The sequence below is a fragment of the Pipistrellus hanaki genome (assembly GCF_964339955.1).
Source record: "Pipistrellus hanaki genome assembly, chromosome: 3".
Taxonomy (NCBI): domain Eukaryota; kingdom Metazoa; phylum Chordata; class Mammalia; order Chiroptera; family Vespertilionidae; genus Pipistrellus; species Pipistrellus hanaki.
The window spans coordinates 102,273,727-102,296,121 of record NC_140505.1 but is presented as its reverse complement, the minus strand read 5'-3'; the positions used below and the strand labels follow the sequence as shown (position 1 = coordinate 102,296,121).

At 44.6% G+C, this 22,395-nt stretch overlaps 1 protein-coding gene across 3 annotated transcripts in view; it reads left to right on the top strand.

Moving 5' to 3' along the window:
- The window catches only part of WASF3 (WASP family member 3), a 118,996-nt gene that overhangs the window by 54,779 nt on the left and 41,822 nt on the right, over positions 1-22,395 (top strand). For all 3 annotated transcript variants that reach the window (XM_084876266.1, XM_084876268.1, XM_084876267.1), the window contains exon 3: positions 20,575-20,717. In XM_084876266.1, coding sequence (XP_084732392.1) covers positions 20,585-20,717 — 133 coding nt within the window. In that variant the 5' untranslated portion in view covers positions 20,575-20,584. The remainder of the gene's footprint in view (positions 1-20,574; positions 20,718-22,395) is intronic.

Genomic DNA, 22,395 nt, shown 5'->3' with positions numbered 1-22,395 from the left:
AAGAAGAGGCAGAGAAAGATAAGGAGAGTATATAGGAAAACTACATTCCTCCCACATTTCTCTCTACTCTCAATTCTCTGATAGAGACAATACATAATTCCTGACACCACATCGAGCAAGTCTCTGCAACAATTGCATGTCCTATAACTCAATTCAGTTCTGACACTAACATCTGGAGTTAGTGCAGATCCTAAAGGCTCAGTCCCAAAAGACTACCCGCACTCAGATGCCAATCTTAAATTCCAGATTGTCACCTGAACATCAGACTGCTATAATTCAAGGTTCCCATAATCCCCTTCTTGGATTTGATCATATGCTAGAACAGTTCCTAGAACTTAGAGAAATACTTACATTTACCAGTTTATTATTCAACAAAGAACATAAAGAATACAAATGAATAGCTAAATGAAGTACATAAGTCGAGGTCTGTAATGGCTCCAGTGTAGGAACTTCTGTCCCAACTGGGGTGTACCCTCCTAGTATGTGGATGTTTTCACCAACCTGGAAGCTCTCTAAATCCCATTCTTTAGGGATTTCTATAGCCATGTCATCATGTAGGCATGGTCAATCATTAGCTCAATTTCTGACCCCTCTGCCCTCTCCAGACAATAGGGGGTAGGACTGAAAGTTCCAAGCTTTTAAACATGGCTCAGTCTTTCTGTTGATCAGCTTTTATCCAGGACTCCACCAAGAGTCACTTTATTAGAACCATGTGCATTTCTATCACCCAGAATTTCTAAGGCATTTAGGAGCTTGATGTTACGAACCTAGCTCAAAGACCAATTATTAGAATAAAAGATGTTCCTAGTGCTTTTATCACTTAGGAAATTACAGGTGTACAATATATTATTTATTAGGAAAAAATTTTCACTTAATCATGTTATAGAAAAACTTAGGAGTTTTAGTATGTAGAATTTTAAGAAAGAAATTAAATAAAGTATTAGAGGGTAGAATAGTTGCCTTGAATTAGGAAGCACTTGACAGACTTTTGACTTTTGACAGAAATTTTGATTTTAATTCATTTAAATCATTTGACTTTAACTCAAAGTACTACTTAGAGAAGTCAAATGCCAGTGTTCAGGCCCTTCAGTTGCATAATAAGTAAAATTTTAATAAAAAATGTTAGTTTAATTGTATAATAAACTTATTATAGTAAATATTGAGTATCATTTTAGTAATGAGTAAGATAATATTAAAATTAAAGTAATAATATCATTAGAATCTTAGATTTTTGGGGTGTGTGTTTGTTTTTTGCCCAGCACATTTTATTTTATTTTATTTTTTATTGTTGACAGTATACAGATGCCTCCATTTCCCCTCCCTTTGCTCCCTCCACCCAGCCAAAGTCCCACCCCAGGCCTTGACCACACTATTGTCTGTGTCCATGGGCTATGCATATCCTATATAATAAAAGGCTATATGCAAATTGACCAAACAGTGGAATGACCTGTTGCTCTGACATGCACTGACCATCAGGAGGCAGATGCTCAACACAGGACTGCCCCCTGGTGGTCAGTGCACTCCTACAGGGGGAGTGCTGCTCATTCAGAAGCCGGGCTCATGGCAGCACTAAGGATGTCTGACTGCCAGCTTAGGCCTGCTCCCCATGGGCCTAAGCTGGAAGTCGGACATCCCTTGAAGGTTCCCAGACTGTGAAAGGGTGCAGGCCGGGTTGAGGAATCCCCTGAGTGCGTTCATGAGTTTTGTGTACTGGGCCTCTAATATACACATAAGTTCTTTGGTTAATCTCTTCCTGTCATGCTCACTCTTCACCTTTCTGATATCTGTCAGTCTGTTCCATGTATCCATGCCTCTGGACCTATTGTATTCATCAGTTTATTTTGTTCATTAGACTCCACATATAAGTGCCATTGTGTAATATTTGTCTTTCTCTGACTGGCTTATTTTGCTTAGCATAATAATCTCCACATCCATACATGCTGTCACAAAGGATAAGAGGTTCTACTTTTTTACTGCTACTTAGTATTCCATGGTATAAATGTTCTACAGCTTTTTTATCCACTCACCTACTGATGGGCACTTGGGCTGTTTCCAGATCTTAGCTACTGTAAATAATGCTGCTATGAATTTAGGGGAGCATATATTCTGATTGGTGTTTCAGGATTCTTAGGATACATTCCTAGAAGTTGGATTACTGGGTCAAATGGCAGTTCCATTTTTATTTTTTTGAGGAAAACTCACACTGTTTTCCATAATGGCTGGAACAGTCTCCATTTCCACCAGCAGTGTACTAGGTTCTCCTTTTCTCCACATCCTCACCAGCACTGTTTATTGATTTATTGATGGTAGGCATTCTGGCAGGTGATACCTCATTGTAGTATTAGTTTGCCTCTCTCTGATGATCAGTGACTTTGAGCATTTTTTTTTTTAATATGTCTCTTGCCCATCTATATGTCCTCTTTGGAGAAGTATCTATGCAGGTTCTGTGCCCATTTTTTAAATTGGATTGTCTTCCTTTTCTTGAGTTGTATAACTTCTTAATATATTTTGAAAAATTATCTCCTTATGAGATGAATCATTGGCAAGTATGTTCTCCCATACAGTGAGTTCCCTTATCATTTTGATGCTGGTTTCTTTTGCTGTGTGGAAGCTTTTTAGTTGGATGTTGTCCCATTTGTTTACTTTTTTCTTTGTTTCCCCCCCTTAGATGTAGAAGCAAAAATTCTGCTATGTGAGATGTCTGAGATTTTACTGCCCATGCTTTCTTCTAGGATTTTTATGTTTTCATGTCTGATATTTAAATTTTTTTTATCCATTTTAAATTTATTCTTGTGGATGGTGTAAGTAGGTGATATAGTTTCATTTTTTGCGTATACCTGTCCAATTTTCTTAACACCGTTTATTGAAGAGACTTCTTTATTGTATGTTCTTGCCTCCTTTTCAGATATTGACTAGAAGCCCAGCACATGAAATCATGCGGCTCTATCCACCCACATGCGCCTTGCTGCACACGCAGCTTCCTGGTGACTGTTTGTTGTTGTTTTTTGTTTTTTGTTTTTGTCATTACAGCATTACAACCACTGCCACTGGGTTTTTATTATATAGGCTAGTGACCTGGTGCTTTAAATTTGTGCACAGTGGAGGTTTCCCTCAGCCCATTCTGCCCTCTCTCACAGACTGGGAGCTCTCAGGAGATGTCCTTCTGACGGCTTAGTAGGACATCCCATGGGAGCAGGCCTCAGCCACAGTCTGCCACCCTCTGCGGGAGGCAACAGGGCTGATCAAGGGAAGGTACCAGCCCCATCACCACACTGCTGCAGCCACTGCCAGCCACAGCAGCCACCAAGGTATTTTCATCAACACAGACTCTAGTCCCTTCACTGTGAAAAAATGACAACTTTTTAAAGGTATTTTCAAGAAGTGTCTTTCATAGGATATGACATTTCTTTTTTTAATCCTCACCTGGGGCTGTTTCCATTGATTTTTTTAGAGAGTATGGAAGAGAGAGAGAGAGAGAGAGACAGAGAGAAGCATTAATGTGAGAGGAACACTTTAATTGGTTGCCTCTTGCATGAGCCCTGACCTGGGCTCTGGACAGGGAGGAGCCTGTAGCCTAGGTACATGCCCTTGATCAGAATCCAACCTGGACCGTGCGGTTGGCAGGCCGAGGCTCTCTCCACTGAGCCAAACCGGTAGGGCAGGATATGACATTTCTTAGCCCCTCAGCAGTGGGCCTTTGTTTTTTCTTCCAGGAGAGTGGTGGAAAAACCTTAGATCACCTTCTTGGATTCTTATAACCCAAGTTACCAAGAACACTGCAAGTGATGGCTTACAGGGAGCTTAGCCAATGAGTGGTCAGAAAAGGTATTTACTCTTGAACTGGTTTGGCTCAGTGGATAGAGCTCAGTGGATAGACCATGGGCCTTCAGACTGAAGGGTCCCAGGTTTGATTCCTGTTATGGACATATACCTTGGATGGAGGCACTTCCCCAGTGGGGAATGTGCAGGAGGCAGCTAATCCATGTTTCTCTTTCATTGATGTTTCTAACCGTCTAACCCTCTCCCCTCTTTTCTGTAAAAGAATCAATAAAATATATATTTTTTGAAAAGGTGTTGCCTCTGCAACTCATGCGGCCCCTGTGTTGTGTCCACTGGGCTAGGGGTGTGTTCCTGCCACCTGGTAGTGGCTGCGGGGGTCTCCACACACCCCAGAGGCTGGCAGCCAGCCCCCCCACCCTGGGCGCCGGGCTGGGGCATGGACTCTAACCTCTGCTTGGCGCCGGAGTAAGCGCAAATGGCTGGGGCAGGAACATCTTCATCTCCGAATGCCTCTGAGGCCAGCAGCCAGTCCCACCATGGACACCAGGCTGGGGGCATGCAGAGACCCTGGGCTGCGTGTGGTGGCGGCGGCCGTAGGGGTCTCCGCACACCTCAGAGGCCAGCAGCCAGCCCCCTGTTGTGGGCATTGGACTGGGGGCGTGGATCCGAACCCCCGCTTGGTGCCAGAGCACGCGCAAGTGGCTTAGGGCCTGCACCTATAGGCCCGGAGTGGCCAGGGGGCATTCTGGGACCCTGCCACTCAGGGCCTAAGTGTGGGCCTACAGACTAGGAACGGCCTGGGTGTTCCCAGGGTCCAGGCTGCTAGGCGCCTGTGTATGCAAATTAACTGCCATCTTTGTTGGGTTAATTTGCATACTCGCTCTGATTGCTGGTGGGTGAATAGTGGAGTGATGGTTAATTTGCATGTTTCTCTTTTATTAGATAGAATTATAATAGCATGGGTCTATTTCTGGGATATAATGTCTTTTCTTGTGCCAGTTCCAGGCTGTTTGGATTATAATGACATTATAGTTTGCTATTCAGTATTGTGATTCCTCCAACTTTGTTCTTCTTTTTCAAGACTACTGTGGCTATTCAGGTTCCTTTTTGGATCCATATAAACTTTTGGAATAATTTTTCTAGATCTGCAAAATATGCAATTGGTATTTTAATAGGGATTGCCTTGAATATATGGATTATTTTGCATAGTATGGTCACTTAAATGATGTTCTTCCAATCCATCAATAAAATATATGCTTCCACTTGTTTGCATCTTTCTCTATTTCTTTTTTCAATGTCTTATAGTATTCCATGTACAGGTCTTTTACCTTCTTGGTTAAGTTTATTCCTAGATATCTTATATTTTGTTATTGCAATGGTAAGTGGGGTTGTTTTTTTAGTTTCTTTTTCTGAAAGTTCATTATTAGTGTATAAAAATGCCATAAATTTCTGGATGTTAATTTTGTATCTGGGTCCTTTACTGAATTTATTTATTAATCCAGTAGTTCTTTGGTAAAGTTTTTAGGGTTTTCTATGTACAATATCATGTCATATGCAAATAATGACATTATTTTCTTTTCTTTTTTTAATATATTTTATTGATTTTTTACAGAGAGGAAGAGAGAGAGATAGAGAGCTAGAGAGAAACACTGACCAGCTGCCTCTTGCATACCCCCTACCGGGGATGTGCCGGCAACCAATGTACATGCTCTTGACCAGAATCGAACCTAGGACCTTTCAGTCCGCAGACCGACGCTCTACCACTGAGCCAAACTGGTTTCGGCAATGACATTATTTTCTTCCTCTTTTCCAATTTGGATGCTTTTTACTTTTTCAACCTGTCTGATTGATGTGGCTAGGACTTCCAGTACTGTCCTATATAATAAAAGGCTAATATGCAAATTGACCAAACAGCAGAATGACCAGTTGCTATGATGAGCACTGACCACCAGGGGGTAGCTCCTGTATTGAGTGTCTGGTGGTCAGTGTGTTCCCACAGCCTCTCCATCCACCTCTGTAGCAGTCAGACATCTCTTAAGGGCTCCCGGACTGCAAGAGGGCACAGGCCAGGCTGAGACATCTCCCACCCTAAATGCACAGATTTTGTGCACTGGGCCTCTAGTGTTTAATAAGAGTGGTGAAAGTGGACATCCCTGTCTCGTTCCTGCTCTTAAGGAAAACACTTAAGTTTTGTCCAATGAGTATGATGTTGGCTATTGATTTGTCATATATGGTCTTTATTATGTTGAGGTATGATCCCTCTATTCCCACTTTGCTGAGAGTTTTTATTATAAATGCATTCTGGATTTTGTTGAATGTTTTTCAGCATATATTAATACAGTGTGATTTTTATCCTTAATTTTATGTGAAGCATCACATTTATAGATTTATAAATATTGTACTTGCCTTGCATCCCTGAAATAAATCCCACTTGGTCACAGTGTATGAGCTTTTTAAAGTATTGCTGGATCCAATTTGCTAATATTTTGTTGAGGATTTTAGCATCTATGTTCATCAGGGATATTGACCTATAATTTTCTTTCTTTGTGGTGTCTTTATTTGGTTTTAGAATTAGGATAATGTTGGCCTCGTAAAAAGAGGTTGGAAGTGCTCCTTTTTCTTGAAATTTTTGGAATAATTTGAGGAGGATAGGTGTTAGTTCTTCTTTGAATGTATCCTAGAGGCTGAGTCTGCCTCAGGTCTCACCCCTTGAATGCCCCTGTTCTGATCTGCTCTCCTTTCCTCAAAGAACTGGGCTCTGTAGGTGTAGCTGGGTCTTGGCCAGGATGGTTTCAGTCTGGTATTGGGGATGATGCCTGTAGTTTATAGGAAGAGTTTGGACACTTCCTCTCCTTCCAGTGTCTCAGTTCTGCCTGGCTTGCTGGCACCCCCTTGCTGCCACCTCAGGTCAAAAGAAATAAAAAATCAACCCTGCTTGGCACTCCAGTCTTTCACCACAGCAGGCCCTTGTTGGTCATGGCCTTCGCCCAGGCTCTGAGCTGTCCAAATATCCTAGTCCCCTGGGCAGCCAGCCCCAGCCCTAGGAGCACAGATTTCCAGCCCAGAGCTGATCCCCCTTGCCTTGAGCCTCTGCCTCCAGCCTCTGCAGAACCAGCTGTTCTGCAGGTTGGGAAGGGGTACCTCCCATGCACTTGGGGTGGGCATGATTGATCCTCTTTCCTGGTCTCATTTTCCAGCTCTCATCATGCTATCCACTTAAAGTTCCTTCAGAAAATAAAGGTCTCTCAGATTCACAAACCCCTCTGCCATCCCTGAGTTCCACACAGCCCATCCCATAGACACAGATTGGGACAAATTTTCGAGGCAGGATGATGGTAGGGTGTGGCACTGCTTCCTCTGGTGAGTCTCAGCCTTGGGCTTCTGCTGCTGCACTCCTGCCACAGCATTGCCCTGGCCACCTCTCTCCTCCCCTGGTGCTCCCAGCTCCCTGGCCTAGCTGTAGCTTCTGTCTGTCTAGCTCGCAGCTCTACCCACACCTGGGTTAGTGAGGTGAGAGACCTCTCTCTTTGGTAAATACCACAGTTCCTGGACCCCAACTTCTGGCAGCAGGGAGAAGACGCAGCAGGGAGTGGCTGCCACTCGATGCCCAGCCTCGATGCCCTAGCCTGGTGTGGACGGCATGATGGTTGAGGCTGGGCATCGAGTGGCAGCCACACCCTGCCGCTCCTTCCTGAGAGGATTTTGTAAATTCCCTCCCCCAGTATGTATTTTTATGTGAGCCCCCAACACCCTGTAAAGAAGGCAAGGAATGTTATTAGTATACCTGGGGACTCATAGGGTTAATTTGATTAGGTAATAAATAAGAGTTGAGTATACATTTTTGCTGTATTTTCTATAATACTTCATGTCATTCTCTGTAGGTCGCCTTATTTTCCTTCTGTTTTTTTACTCTACCTAGTCAGCAATTGATAAATGTCACTGTTTATCATTCAAAATACATCTGAGAAGTACATTGGGGAGGGTTCTGGGGACAGTGAAATGTGGTGATTACAGGAATGAAGGGAAAGTCATCAGAGCTAGGGGTTCTGAAGAGATTCCTCACAAGTAACGTTATGAAGTGAAATTAGCTCCTGTAGTACTGGACAAAGTATAACAAGTATGTCTGCATTTATAGCTTTTTAAAGCATAACCGTGCTAAGAGGAATGACTTGGTCACTCCTCCATCTGTGTGAGAGGCTAAGAGAGCTGAGCTGCTCCCTTAGCTGTTCAGAGCTGTTCAGAGCTGGACACTGAAACAGGTGCTAGAGGCTCAGTCTTCCTGCTGCTGTGAAACTGGAATGTGCCTTGGGCCAGCCTGAGGCATGAGCTAGAAAGTCCTCAGAGTAAATGCTGGCATTTTCAGAAGGTTGTTAGATCCCTTAAAAATTGCTCACCAAACCCACAAAATAGCTTGTCATCTGCCTGGGGCTCCAATAGTAAGAACTCTTCATTGAGAAATTGTATTTTTTTTGTCCTGTGCCAGTAGAAGCAAACACAGAATTGCTCTGTAAGGAATATCAGGAAGCAGGGTGCAGAGAACCAATCCCCACTGTGAGAAATGCTAAGTTTACAATAACAGGTAAGTGTCCAGGAAGTGTCTGCAGATACAGCACACACATGCATACACATGTACACATGTGAACACACAGGATTAGCACACTTACTGAAGGTCAGTAAGTGATTGGATCCTCCTTGTAGCAGATGACAAGACATGCTCACACATGCAAGGATCCCAAATGGATCAGCAGCTTCCACACATGCTTCTTTCTGTCCCTTGTAAATGTAGCCCACAGTCTTCCTGCTGGTCAGCTTCCTCTGAAAGTATGGGGACTCCTCTTTTCACTCTAATCGCTGGCAGAATGAGTCTAAAGAACCATCCAGAACTGGACCTTGCAGATCTTTGGGACCTTGCTCTGCTGCTTGATGTCCTTTTCTGACTGGGACATCTATTCCTGTAGAGTCCAGTGGGCAGGGATGGAAGCACAGGCCCCTTGGAGGGCTTTTGGCAATGATAAGTGGGGTCACTCCTGCATCTACCCCTTGGCTTCTAAACCCTGGTGTCCTTTGGAACAGTGACTTAGAGAGGTCTCTGACTTCATAAGCAGACCTCATGGTGAAGGGTGGCACCCATTCTTTCAGTTTTTTTTGTTTGTTTTGTTTTTGCTGTTTGCCTCTAAGTGGTGTGTGTGATCCCACCCACTGTGCCAGGCCCACTCCTGAACCCCCAGGCTGGCCCCTAGTGAGATGCAATGTCATATGGGATTTCATTTGGCCAATTCTGGAGGGACCAATGCTGCAAATCTTGTTTACTCTGCCCACTGCCTCTTCAGTGGTGGGGTGCCTTGTGTGGGGATTAACATGATCTAAAAGTCTTCACACCATCACCATTCCCAAGTGTCCACCCACATGCCTTTTCTCATACCTCCTTGTCACATACTCTAGTTCCCTTTCTTCCAATCCCTTGCCCACATAACCAGGCAAGCTCATTCTCCCCTGGAGCTTGCCATGGCCCCCATCCTGTGTCTTTCCTACCACTGACACCTTTGCCCCATCCAAGGTCCAGGGGATCAACAGCTGAGCAGCCAGGCTGCTTGTACCACCACCTGGCCACACTGTAGGGCCCTTTCTTGCTCCAGACCACTCTCAAAGGTAGAAGCTGCGTGCCACCCAGTCTGTGGGCCACAGCACTATCCTAGGTACGCTGCTCCTAGGGCCCGCTAATAGGCACCATGCTTCCTTCTTTGTGGTGGGGGATGCAAGGTGTTTCTCTTTTATTAGTGTAGATGGCATTTCCCTCCACCAGGACATCATCCAGGTCACTTCTAGGGAAATCTTTGGCAGTTGAACATGATCTTGTGTTAGGATATTTGTTTACTGCCTACTTGTTAGGATGGCATCCTTGTCAACCTGCAGCATGGTATTGAGCAAGTCCTAATCCCATTTAACCAACCACCTATTTTCTTAGACCACTTGGGGCCGCTTGTATTAGTCTGGGTCCTTTGAGAAACAGACACCAAGCTGGATCACACCTGCAAGGATTCGATTCAGGAAATGCCTGTGTGAAAGGAAATAGAGAGCTAGAGAAGGCTGGCGGAGGCATCAAACTTGATGCGAGCCTGACCCTTAGTGCGGGGGGGAGTGGGAGATGCGGGGGGAATGGGGGAGAAGGTTCTCTCCTAGATGGCTGTGCAGTCTGAGAGAGATTGGGGACAACCATTGGGGTCCTTCTGTTTCTCTTATCTCTGCCAGTTTCTCTCTCTGGTTTCTTGCTGCTGGCTAACTTTGTGAACCTCCATGTCATGTGGTAAAAGAATAACCTTTTCTGCTGTTTAAGAAAGCAGCAACTAGGTGGGTATCATGGTCCCACTTTCAAATTCCTAGGGAAGGACTGGCCTGGTTTTAGCTTTGTCCGGAATCTAGTTCACAGCTATGTGAACCAGGTTGTCTCTCTAAATTGAAACATTTCCCAGAAAAGTTGGACACACTCCAGGTTTAATAGTAATGCCTTATGTAACTTCTAATAATCCTTATGCATTTGATTAGCAGTCTTTTTTTCTTTTCTTAGCACCTAGAATGACTGGGGGAAATGATTTGGTTGCATCATAGTTTTCCAGTGAAGGAGCTGAGAGACATGCTTGTCATTGGTAATGGGGGTAGTTTGTTACATGTTTGATTTTGTTACTGCAAACCATTTTCAAGAGTAACAATTGACCCAACTTTTTCTCCTTTAACTCCCCCTTGCTGTTCAGTTTGTTTAAATAGATTAGTATCAGATAAAAATAAAGGCTGTCTGGGGAAAAGTACACCAGTTAGAGTACTTTACACTGAATCGGAAAGCCATAATAGTCATTGATAGGTGATAGAACTTTTAAAAGGAGCTATGAAATTCTTTTTTTTAAATTGTAAAGACAGTACCCTGTCACGTCTCTGTATTCTGATAAGTGTGGGAGCTCCAAATAAAGGTATTGTGATAGTGGGAAATGGAGGCTAGGATTAGTCATAGCTGAAATACCACAACAGGTAAAGTGCCAAGTGAAGGCTGCACTGACTAGAAATATGTACGCAGGACGTACACTGGAAAGCACCAGGGTCTGTCAGGAGATGGGATGGGGAGTGGGGACCACGACTGGGGCATGAAGGAACAGGTGAGGCAGGATAAGCAGGTTTAGGATTACCTGGAGTGAATCATTTCAGCAGCATGATGCTGTCCCTAGCTGTCTGCATTATTGGTTATGAGGATAGTGTAAGAGCTCCACAGAGAAGGTGGTAGGTGTGGGCTCTGGACTGATAGGTTTGCATATGAAAGGCTAACTGCTGTGAGTTGTTTTCTAGCTCATGGAATTGGGTAGTCCTGAGAGGGGCAGTCCCCGCAGGGCCAGCAGGGCCCAAGCTGTGAAAGCATCAGAATACAGAAAGCAGAAGATGAGCATACACCTGCATAGAGCTGAGCTTTTCCTTTTTACTCTTATGACATCTTAAACTACATCCAGGTTAGTACTTCCAGCAAGGCTGCCATGGATACATGGGGCCTCCCAGTGCTTAGCATATCGTCATCTGTGACTCAGTAAGTAAATGCCTTACATAGATGGGTGAGGGTCTTTGGCATGGGTTGGGGAGGCGTCAGAGTAGGGTGCAGGCACATCCGACTGTGCCTTAATTACAGTATGTCTGGTAGCAGGGAAGGGGGAGAAGGTATTTACTAGCTTTGGGTGTGCTTTGGACAGGCTGGTGAGCCTCTGAGTGAAATGTGTATGATTATGGTTCTATCTATTTGAACAATTGTGGATACAGAGAAGTGTGGTGGTGGGCTGGGAGATGGTGTGCTGGCATGTTTCTGGCATGTCAAAGGGTTAAAAATATGGGGAAAGGGTGACATTTCATCCTGAATAAATACAAAATGAATGTAGAAACAGGGCATATTATATACACAGTCAGCATTCAGCTCCTAAATCTCATGTTTACCCCAAAGTCTTGCAAAACCTTCTTTTGAGAAATTATTTAAAAGCTAATTCATGCTTGGGCCCGTCTCACAAACCAGCATCACAAGCAGACTGCTGATGAGCTCAGAGCCCTGAGCTCTGTCCCTTCATTAGCTTCCCAGTGCTGTCTTTGGGTACTCCTCCGCCCACCCCCGACTGCTCTGTGCTTCTTTATGGACATCAGGGTCTTTGTTGCTTGATTTCTTTCTAGTTTTCATGCTGATCATTATCCAGTATTTTTCCTTTCTCACACTTTATGCCTTTATTAGGTTTATTATTGGTTTTTGTTCTTATGAGGAATCCTGGTTTCTTGTTCTGTAATTAGTTACCATCCTAATGTGACTGTTCCAATTGATTCTCCAAAAAAGAAGTGACAAATCACAATAAATCTTACACTCAGCTCAGAGACTTGTGTATCTGGAACTTTCACGTGAGAGCATCCCTTCCTTTCTGCACACCTCTTCTTTTACGTAATTTTAATGTAAATAGAGTTAGCTATATCCCGGGGTTCAGCTTTATCCTCAACTAGTGAACTGTTTGTTTTTATTCCTATAATCAGAATGAATGTTACTATATGCCAGGCACTGCTCTAAATGATCATGGATATAATAAATCAGTAACTCTTCACTCCATGAGGTAGGTACTGTTATCCCCATTTTACAGGGAGGAAACTAAGGCACAGAGAGGCCATGTCCCCTAGGCAGTGCACCTAAGGCAATAGATTAAATAGTATTTGATTCTGAAAATATGGTCAGTATGTTCAGCCACCACTTTAATGGATATAAGACAGAAATAGTTAGTGAAAACATTGGATAATTAAACAGAACTTTTTTTCATAGCTGTTAACCACTTTTGCCCTCTCCTGTTTTATTTTCCACTAGAGGCCCGGTGCATGGATCTTTGCATTGGTGGGGTCCCTCGGCCTGGCCTGGGCCCTCTTGCTATCGAGGATCCCTCGGGGGATGTTGGAGAGCAGGTTTCGGCCTGATTTCCACAGGCCAGCCCGAGGGACCCCACTGGTGCACGTGAACTGGAATTCTAGGCTATATACCGTGTTTCCCCGAAAATAAAACATCCTCTGAAAATAAGACCTACTTACAGATTTCCTTCTGAGTGAAATATAAGGCATCCCCTCGAAAATAAGGCCCCCCTAGGCTCTGTCTCAGAATGAAAATTAATTTACCGTAAACTGGTCGCTAGGGCCACCCCGACTGGCATCTAGCAACCAGTGACGTTACTCGGAGTCCCGACTTCACTGCTGTGTGGAGGCGGAGTGGAGGTCAAAGTGAGCTGTGAGCGCGGGGTGGGAGAGAGGAGGAGACTTTTGCAGATGCCTGTAGAAGAACAGGAGGATTAGAGCGGACAGGATGCCGTGAAGGTGGTGAGTGCTGGTCTGTCTCTGGTGACACTACCTGATGCTTGCGGCCACCCTCATGATGACTGAAGGTTCTCAGTCAGTGGCAGACCCTGCTCCAGCCCAGATCCAGGCCCCAGCAAGCCCAGTGACAGTCCCCAGGCAGGCCCCAGGGGGTAAATGTCTGATAAAGGGGTAGCGGGGATGTCTGGTGAAGGTGTTCAGTTGCACAGGAGTGGGGGGAGGGGATCACTTAAAATGACACAGGAGGATCAGAGGGGGCAATCGGAATGACACAGGAGGATCAAAAGGGGTTACTAAAATGGTAATCCCCCCTCTGCTTCTCCTGTGCCATTTTGATTCCCCCCTCTGATCCCCCGTGTGTCATTTTAAATGATCCCCCTCCTCCCACCTTGATACCCCAATTCCTTTTTTTTACCCCTAGAAATGAGCACAAAAAGAAAAGGCTACTCCGTGGAGTACAAGAAAGCAATCGTGGAAGACTCTTGGTGCCAAAATCTTACTGCTTTCTGTAAAGAGACGATGTTGAGTATCCGATTGGTCCGAAAATGGCGAGCAGAGTATGGTAACCTCATTGAACAAGTGGACAAGGGAAATGCTAAAAAGCACAAGTGTGGATCAAGTCGGCAACCATTATTTTCTGAGCTGGAAGACGTGATCTGTGAATGGGTTGTTGACAGGAGAGCAAAAGCTTTGGTTGTGAATAGGGCTCAGATTCAAGAATTTGCCCTTGCAATGGCACCACAGTTTGACATAGCTCCCAAAGACTTCAAAACATCACAACACTGGCTGGATAATTTCCTTCAGCAAAGTGAACTGTCTTTAAGAAGATCTACCAGTACAACATTGTGTAGGTTGGAAGATACTCAAGTTATTAAGTGAGCACTTGCATTCAAATCCTTTATTGATGATGCTGACTTCTCTAAATACAATCTTTCCAACATGATTGCTATAGATGAAACTGCAGTGTTTATGGGTCAATCATCTCAAACAACAATTGAACAGCGGGGTGCCTCCTTAGTGTACATTCCCTCCACTGCTTACGAAAGTGCATGTGTTTCCTGTATTTTGGCAATTCGTCTGGATGGCACTAAAATCCCACCTTGAATCATTTCTAAGGGCCAGAAGGAAAAGATTGAACATGTTTTGGGCGTTTTTATTCTTGAAACTGAAAAAGCCTGGGCCACACAAGCAGTTATAAGGAAGAGGGTCGATTTAATGCTGCAGCTTGTTATGCGAGGGAGCCAAAGAGGTCTGCTAGCCTGGGATGCAACCAGCACTCACCGCGCTAAAGACATGAAGACATTTTTCACGAAAGAAAAATAGATCAGATAATGATTCCCGCAGGAATGAAGGCCTATCTCCAGACTCTTGATATTGCAATAAACAAGCCATTCAAAGACAATTTGCATGGAAATTAATGACTACATTGAAAATAGAATGGAGAGAAATCAGCCTGGAAACTTTGTGAAACCTAAACTGCAAGAAGTTGTGACTTGGGTGAAGAATTCATGGGAGAAAATCACTGACAGTTGCATTGCAAATGCACTGCGAGCAGGCTACCTTGATAAGAAGTACTCATTTAAAGATAGTGCTATTGCTAAACATGAGAGATTTGGTCCACTGATTCTGAAAGAAATGGAGTCACAAGAAATCCACCAGGAAATTCAGGAATTGGATTGTTATGATGATGTTCCAGAAGATGATGACATGATTGTCATTGAATAAATGAGTAAATTCTTAATACTGTAGGATTCACAGTTTGTCTGGTTTGTGTTGAAAACTACCATACTACCGTTCCGTACACAGGTAATAAATTTCCGTTATTTTCACTTAACAATAAATGTGTACCGTATTCTTCTTCATGGAAAAATAAGACATCCCCTGAAAATAAGATCTAGTGCATCTTTGGGAGCAAAAATTAATATACGACACTCTTATTTTTGGGGAAACGGGGTATATAAAAGCCTAAGCAACCAGCCGACTGGTAGCTATGATGCGCACTGACCACTAGGAGGCAGATGCTCAACACAGGAGCTGCCAAGCAATGGTGACTTGGTAGCTGTAGGTCACGGGTGATGTTCCCGGAACCAGAGAGGAGGGAGCCCGATTCCAGGGTGCGTTACCTGAGAACTGTCCTCTTCAATTCAGGACCCCTTGGGGATGTCAGAGAGCCACAGGCCATTCCGAGGGACCCCACTGATGCTTGTGCAACAGGCTGCTAGCCCATTGGCTCCCCACTTTGGGTCTCGCTCCCCACCAGGCTTCTAGCCCATTGTAGAGGTCATGGGTCTGGCCCTTACAGGAATTTTTTGACTCAGCTAAATGATGGGACATGCAGGACCTAGTGACTGCGGTCCCAATGTCTGGTACCCACATGGGCCCATCTCCCTAATACTGATTTCCAGTGGAGGCAGCGATCTACCACACTCAGCTGGGAAACAGGCCACAGTTTCCCTCCTTCCAGGCAGACAGTAGCACCAGTGGGCAAACTCCAGGGAGAGAAGGAGGTAAAGGAACAGCTCAGGTGGGAAGACGGAGGTTCCCGCTGCCACAGGACTCTGCCTGGGTGAAGGGCCTGGGCAGGCGCCTGACAGTGAGCAGGGTCCTGCTCTGGGCCTACTAGATTCCAGGCTAAGTAAATCCTGTTTGCTAAATAATTGCATTTTGCAGCTAGATGCCCACAAGTTGTCAGTTACTGTCAAACTTAGGGTAAAGTAAGATGAAAGAAGTGAGACAGATACAGAGAGAAAGTGACATAATATTGTGAGAAGACAGGAGAGAGCCCAATTCCAGAGTGTGTTACCTGAGAACTGCCCTCTCACAATGAAGGACCCCTAAGGGGATATTGGAGAGCCCCCTGGTCGCCCCTCACTGCCCCCCTCTGCCATCCTGGTCACCCCTCACTGCCCTCCCCTCTCCCCCACACTGGCCTGGTCGACCAAGCAGCCTGCTGGTCAGTCATTTGGTCGTCCCTTGCTGGCCTGGTTGCCCCACACAGTCTTTTTCATTTGTTATTGTGATGGCATCGTGACCAATTTGCATACCGTATTTTCTGGCGTATAAGACGACTGGGTGTGTAAGACGACCCCCTAATTTTACAGTTAAAACATAGGTTTAGGCCTATATTCGCTGTATAAGACTACCCCCCACTTCCGAGGAAACACCAGTTCTTTTTTTAATAGACCGCCTCTCTCACTCTGGCCAATCTGAGCAGGCTTTTTACTAGAACACAGTGTCGTCTTATACGCCGGAAAATACGGTATTACCCTTTTATTATTATCCTATATAATAAACAAGTGGTATGCAAATTGACCATCACTCCAACATACAGATGACCCCCCCCCCCAATGTGGACACAAAATGGCCACCACAAGATGGCCGGCATGAGAGGGCAGTTGTGAATGATCAGGCCAGCAGGGGAGGGCAGTTGGGAAGGACCAGGCCTGAAAGGGAGGGCAGTTATGGGCTATCAGACCTGCAGGGGAGGGCAGTTAGGGGTGACTGGGTCAACAGAAGAGGGCAGTTGGGAGGAACCAGACCTGCAGGGAAGGGCAGTTGCGGGGGACTAGGCCTGAGGGGAGGGCAGTTGGGGGTGACCGGGCTGGCAGAGAGGGCAGTTAGTGGTGACTGGGCAAGAAGGGGAGGGTAGTTGGAGGCAACCAGGCCTGCATGGAGGACAGTTAGAGGCAACCAGTTTGAAATGGGCGGGCAGTTAGGGGTGACCAGGCCTGCAGGGGAGGGCAGTTAGTGGTGACTGGGCAAGCAGGGAATAGCAGTTGGAGGCAACCAGGCCTGCAGGGGAGGACAGTTAGGGGTGAACAGGTTGGAAGGGGAGGGCAGTTAGGGGTGACCAGGCCTGCAGGGAAGAGCATTTAGGGGTGACCAGACTGGCAGGGGAGGGCAGTTAGTGGTGACTGGGCAAGCAGGGAATAGCAGTTGGAGGCGAACAGGCCTGTAGGGGAGGGCAGTTAGGGGCAACCACGCTGGCAAGGGAGGGCAGTTAGGGGTGACTGGTAATCAGGGAATAGCAATTGGAAGCAACCAGGCCTGCAGGGGAGGACAGTTTGAGGCAACCAGACCAGTAGGGAAGAACTGTTAAGCATTGATCAGGCTGGCAGGGGAGTGGTTAGGGGTGATCAGGCTGGCAGGCAGAAGTAGTTAGGGGCAATCAGGCAGGCGTGCAGGCGGTTGGGAGCCAGCAGCCCTGGATCCCTGGAGAGGTCCAGATTTGAGAGGGTACAGGCTGGGCTGAGGGATATTTCTTTCCCCCTCCCTCCCATGCTCAAATTTCATGCACTGGGCCTCTAGTAGATAATAGAAGGCCAGCTACCATAAGCATAATGACTAGAACAACCAGAAACCAGAACCACCATGGCCCCTTGCTGGGCTGGCCCTGCCCCCAAGCAAGCGGTTAGGGGTGATCAGGTAGGCAGATGGCCCTCGCAGGGCTGGCACTGCCTCCCCAGCAAGCAATTAGGGGTCATCAGTTAGGCAGGCAAGTGGTTAGGTCCCTTCCCTCCAGCAAAGAAAGAGGGAGTCTAAAGCCACCAGTGGCGATCGCCCCACAGAGGATGGCCTAGGCCAGCCAAGCCATCGCACCCCATGCCTGTCACCTGCAGAAGGAGGTCACCTGAAGCAGGGGAAGGAGGGGCAGCTGCTGCACAGATGGCAAGCAGTGGCAGGGGTGGTGCCACCTGCATGCAGCCCAGGGAAGGAAAGTCCCAATAGGCCCTGATCTTAGGCCAAGCCTAGGGTCCCTACCTGAGGGGTCCTGGATTGTGAGAGAGTGCAGGCCGGGCTGAGGGAATCCCCTGAGTGCACAAATTTTTGTGCACCAGGCCTCTAGTCTTGTATAATAAAATCCTAATATACAAATTGACCCAACGGCAGAATGACTGGTCACTATGATGCGCATTGACCAGCATGGGGCAAATGCTCATGCAGGAGCTGCCCCCTGGTGGTCAGTGCGCTCCCACAGTGGGTGCGCAGCTCAGTCGGAAGCCAGGCTCATGGCTGGCAAGCGCAGCAGCATTGGAGGAAGCCTGTCCTGCCTCTGCTGCAGGCGGGTGGTAAGGAGTGAGGAGTCCTGGACTGTGAGAGCTCTGGACTGTGAGAGCGATGTCTGACTGCCACTTAGGCAACAGGAGGACATCCCCGAGGGGTTCCGGACTGCAAGAGGGCACAGGCCTGGCTGAAGGGCACCCCCACCCCAGTGCACAAATGTCATGCACCAGGCTTCTAGCATATATAGATGCTGCCTCTGCCATGGGACCCTTTGTGAGTTAGCCCTCACCCTTCAGATTTTAGTCCATCCTGTCCCCAGCAGGGTTCCCATGATTCCTCAGATACGCTGACCACACTCCCCTCCCCCCCACACCCTTGCCCTATCCCCCTGTCCATTAACCTGTGTGGTTGGATAAATGTTTCACTTTCTCACTAGTATAAAGTTCAATTGAGGGCTTTATCTGTTCTCACTAATCATTGGGTCCTTGTCACTTCATACACTGCCGGCTATGTGGCAGGTGCTCAGAAAGTATTTATTGGATGCATGAACAAAGGTTATGAAGAAAGGGGGAAGAAAAGCAAAGATTGATTGTATGCTGACCACATTCTGGCTCTTCAGATACAGTATACCATTCATTCTGTTACTGTACTTGATAAAAATGAGTTTTATTTCAAGTTACAGACAACCCAACTACAGTTGCTTAAACAAATACAATATTATCTGTCTCACACAACAAGAGTTCCAGCTGAAACCGGTTTGGCTCGGTGGATAGAGCGTTGGCTTGCGGATTGAAAGGGTCCCAGGTTCAATTCCGGTCAAGGGCATGTACCTTGATTGCGGGCACATCCCCAGTAGGGGTGTGCAAGAGGCAGCTGATCGATGTCTCTCTCTCATCAATGTTTCTAACTTTCTATCCCCCTCTCTTCCTCTCTGTAAAAAAATCAATAAAATATATTTTTTAAAAAGAGTTCCAGGTTGGCTTTTCAGGCTGCTTTGCTGCTAACAGGTGTCACTAAGGTTCTAGGCTTTTCTGTGTTTCTGCTGCTGCAAATTGGGCAATATGACAGTTTCTCAAAGTGACAGTCACTGCATTTTTCCACTGTGCTGTGAGCAATAGATTTGTTGCATGAGTAGATTTGATACTATAAATGCCTCCTTAAACAAAAAGTTTATTTTTTTAATAATGTATTTTATAAGGAGAAACATGAAAGGAATTCCCAGGGTAACAGGAAGCTTTCCTGAAGTGTCTGGTGATCCTCTGCTTTTGTTTAGGTCTAAGCTATTAAAGCCGACTGGAAACTGTGTTGGGAAGAGATTATTGACATGTGTTACTGTAGGGTGACCTGATTAGTATTTCAATAGGAGGTCAGGTGTTAATGTTTATGGACTTCTCTTCAAACACTTTTCAGGGAAGAATGCTCTGGTCTCTTTCAGTGGGTAGTAAAAACAGGCCCCGTGTCCTAGAAGCCAAGCAGGAAGGGAGGTGGGGTGTGGGGAGCATATGTATCTTAGCATTCAGTGTAGACTTTGATTTCATACCATGGGCTTCAGTGCCTACCCCAACCTGGAGCTATGCCTGGTGTCTCAAGTCCCTATGCTTGAATTTACCTCTTCCAGAGAGTAAAATGTGCTGGGTGAGGTGGAAGAAGCCAGCTCAAGAAGGGAGAAGGAATTAATAAATCGATTTTAAAAACCAATCAAGTACATAAAAAGGGAGCAGACTGACAATTCTCAAGGGGAAGGGGGTTTGAGGAATGCGGGAAGAGATTGGACAAAAATCTTACACCTATGGATGAAGACAATGGCGGGGGGGGGGAGCATAGGGGGGAATCAGGTGGAGGGGAGCTATGGTGGGGGGGGAGAGGAACACCTGTAATAATCTGAACAATAAAGATTTATTATATTAAGGGGGAAAAAACCCAATTCTATTTCCATTCCCTTTAATGCCCCATTTCATAGTAATTGGGATCTCCCATTCCTGAACTTTGTGGAGGAGATTTGGCAAGATTGTGTGTTCAAGTGAGCTTACTTCCTGCCTCCCTCTACTTGCAGCCTAGTCTTAATTTGATTAAGCTCTGTCCACAGTTTTAGGACTGTTGTGTCCTGCTCTTAGTTCTTGTGGGTTCACACCTTTTCTCTCTCTTGTCAGTAGGAGGGAAGGCAAGATGATGTATTCATTCACTTATGCTTACCTGGAAATCTTGCATATATTATTTTTCTGTAAAGTAGAATTGTACTGTACATTTATATTTGATCTCTATAGAATTCACTTAAGTTATTCAACATCTGTTGCATATTTAGCAGATTCTCTTATGTAGAAATGACAGGATAATGAGAACTGCTGGGAAAAAGAATCAATTTTCCAGAAAATGAAGACTCGATTTATTAAAAAGTGCAGTGAGCCTTTTTAAAAATGTCTGTTTAATTTTCAGATTGTGAGCCATGCCTTTAGTGAAGAGGAACATCGAACCCCGGCACCTGTGCCGGGGCGCCTTGCCCGAAGGGATTACCAGTGAACTTGAATGTGTAACCAATAGTACCCTTGCTGCTATCATACGCCAGCTAAGCAGTCTAAGTAAGTCATCTCTTTTTGAGATCAACTTTTTTTTTTTCATTATCAGTTGCATTTTATTGATTTCAATATTAGCAAATAGATTTCAATTCAGTAGCTATTTGTCCAAAGATGAGACTGCAGCTTTGAGGGAAGGAACTGCCCTTCCTCCCTCCTACATGTCCCAGTGTGAAATTAGCAGCACCTTCTCTGGCTTTGTAGCACCAGCTTTATGTAGCAACACATAAAGTTAGAATTCACCAGTTCACAAATTATTAGATGAGGCCAAATGAGTAGATATAAAGTAGTTTTTATAAAATTTTAAAACTTATGAAAATGAGCATAATACAATTAGCTTTATAAATTTGGAGTATTTTGTTTGACTTGGACAGGACTAACTTATATAAAAGGTAGTAAATTGAAACTAGTTAACACCTGTAGTAATATAGCACAAAGTAAGCTCTCGATAAATATTTAGATAGGTATTATTCAATTGAATAAAACCCCAAATTGATCAAAGATTAAAGCAAAAAAATCATGAGATTTGCTGATTCCAAATTGAAGTCAAATACAATTATTATAGATATACAGAACCAGTTACATATTACATGCATAGGGTATATAAATTCAAGCATAAAGAAAAGACTTTCTGTTATTCTAATTTGAACATTGATATGAAATATTTGAGGAATATTCTATGTTTTAAGCCTCAAATATGTGTTTGAAAATCCTTCTCCTTCAAAACTTTTTGAAGTTGCAGTGTTTTTCCCCCTAACTTTTTACATAATCTTATTTTCTCACTTCATCCCACTCCTTTTAGGTTCACTGCATTTTGGATGACAAGTTTTCACAGTTAAGTTTTTCAGAAACTGTTAATAACTAGAAAATCCTCCATAAAATTTCACATACTGGTAGCCTCAAGCACAGGGTATGTTTCCTAAAAAACTTTAAGCACTTTCTTTTTTTTTTTTTTTTTAAGAAAAAACATTATAGATAGGTATTTTTAGAAATAATTGTACTGTATTACTTATTAATTTTTAATACATCTATAATCATTGACTAAGTCAAAAGTAACTTGGCAATTAGTTAAATGTATTTCACAGTAGATTTCTTCTGGAAAATAAACTCATAATTTATTTTTGGTAGTGGTTGTTGATAAAATGTGTAAATTTGTATAATTATAGGAAGATAACTTGCAAATTATTGAAGTATAAAATGTTTCTGTTTGCATTCATATATTTTTTTTAATATATCTTTATTGTTGAAAGTATTACAGATGTCCTCTTTGTTTTTTTTGTTCTCCATCAACCCCCTCCACCCTGCACCCACCCCTCCCAAGCCTTCACACTATTGTCTGTTTCCATGGTCTATACATATATGCATGTAAGTTTCCCGGTTACTCTCTCCCCTCTCACCTCCCCACCCCCACCTTCCCTCTGAAATTCATCAGTCTGTTTCATGGTTCTATGTCTCTGGATCTATTTTGTTCATCAGTTTATTATGTTCATTAGATTCCTGCATTCATATATTTTTATCAGAATGAGTCAGTCTCCTGTTTTTATGGCTGAAATATCTTATCTATTGGCATCGTATATAATAAAAGCCTAATATGCTAAGTGCCCAGTCATTTGGTCGGCCATTCAACCTATCAAAATGTAATCTATGTATATAAAAGTCCAGTGACCATTACAGCGGAATAACC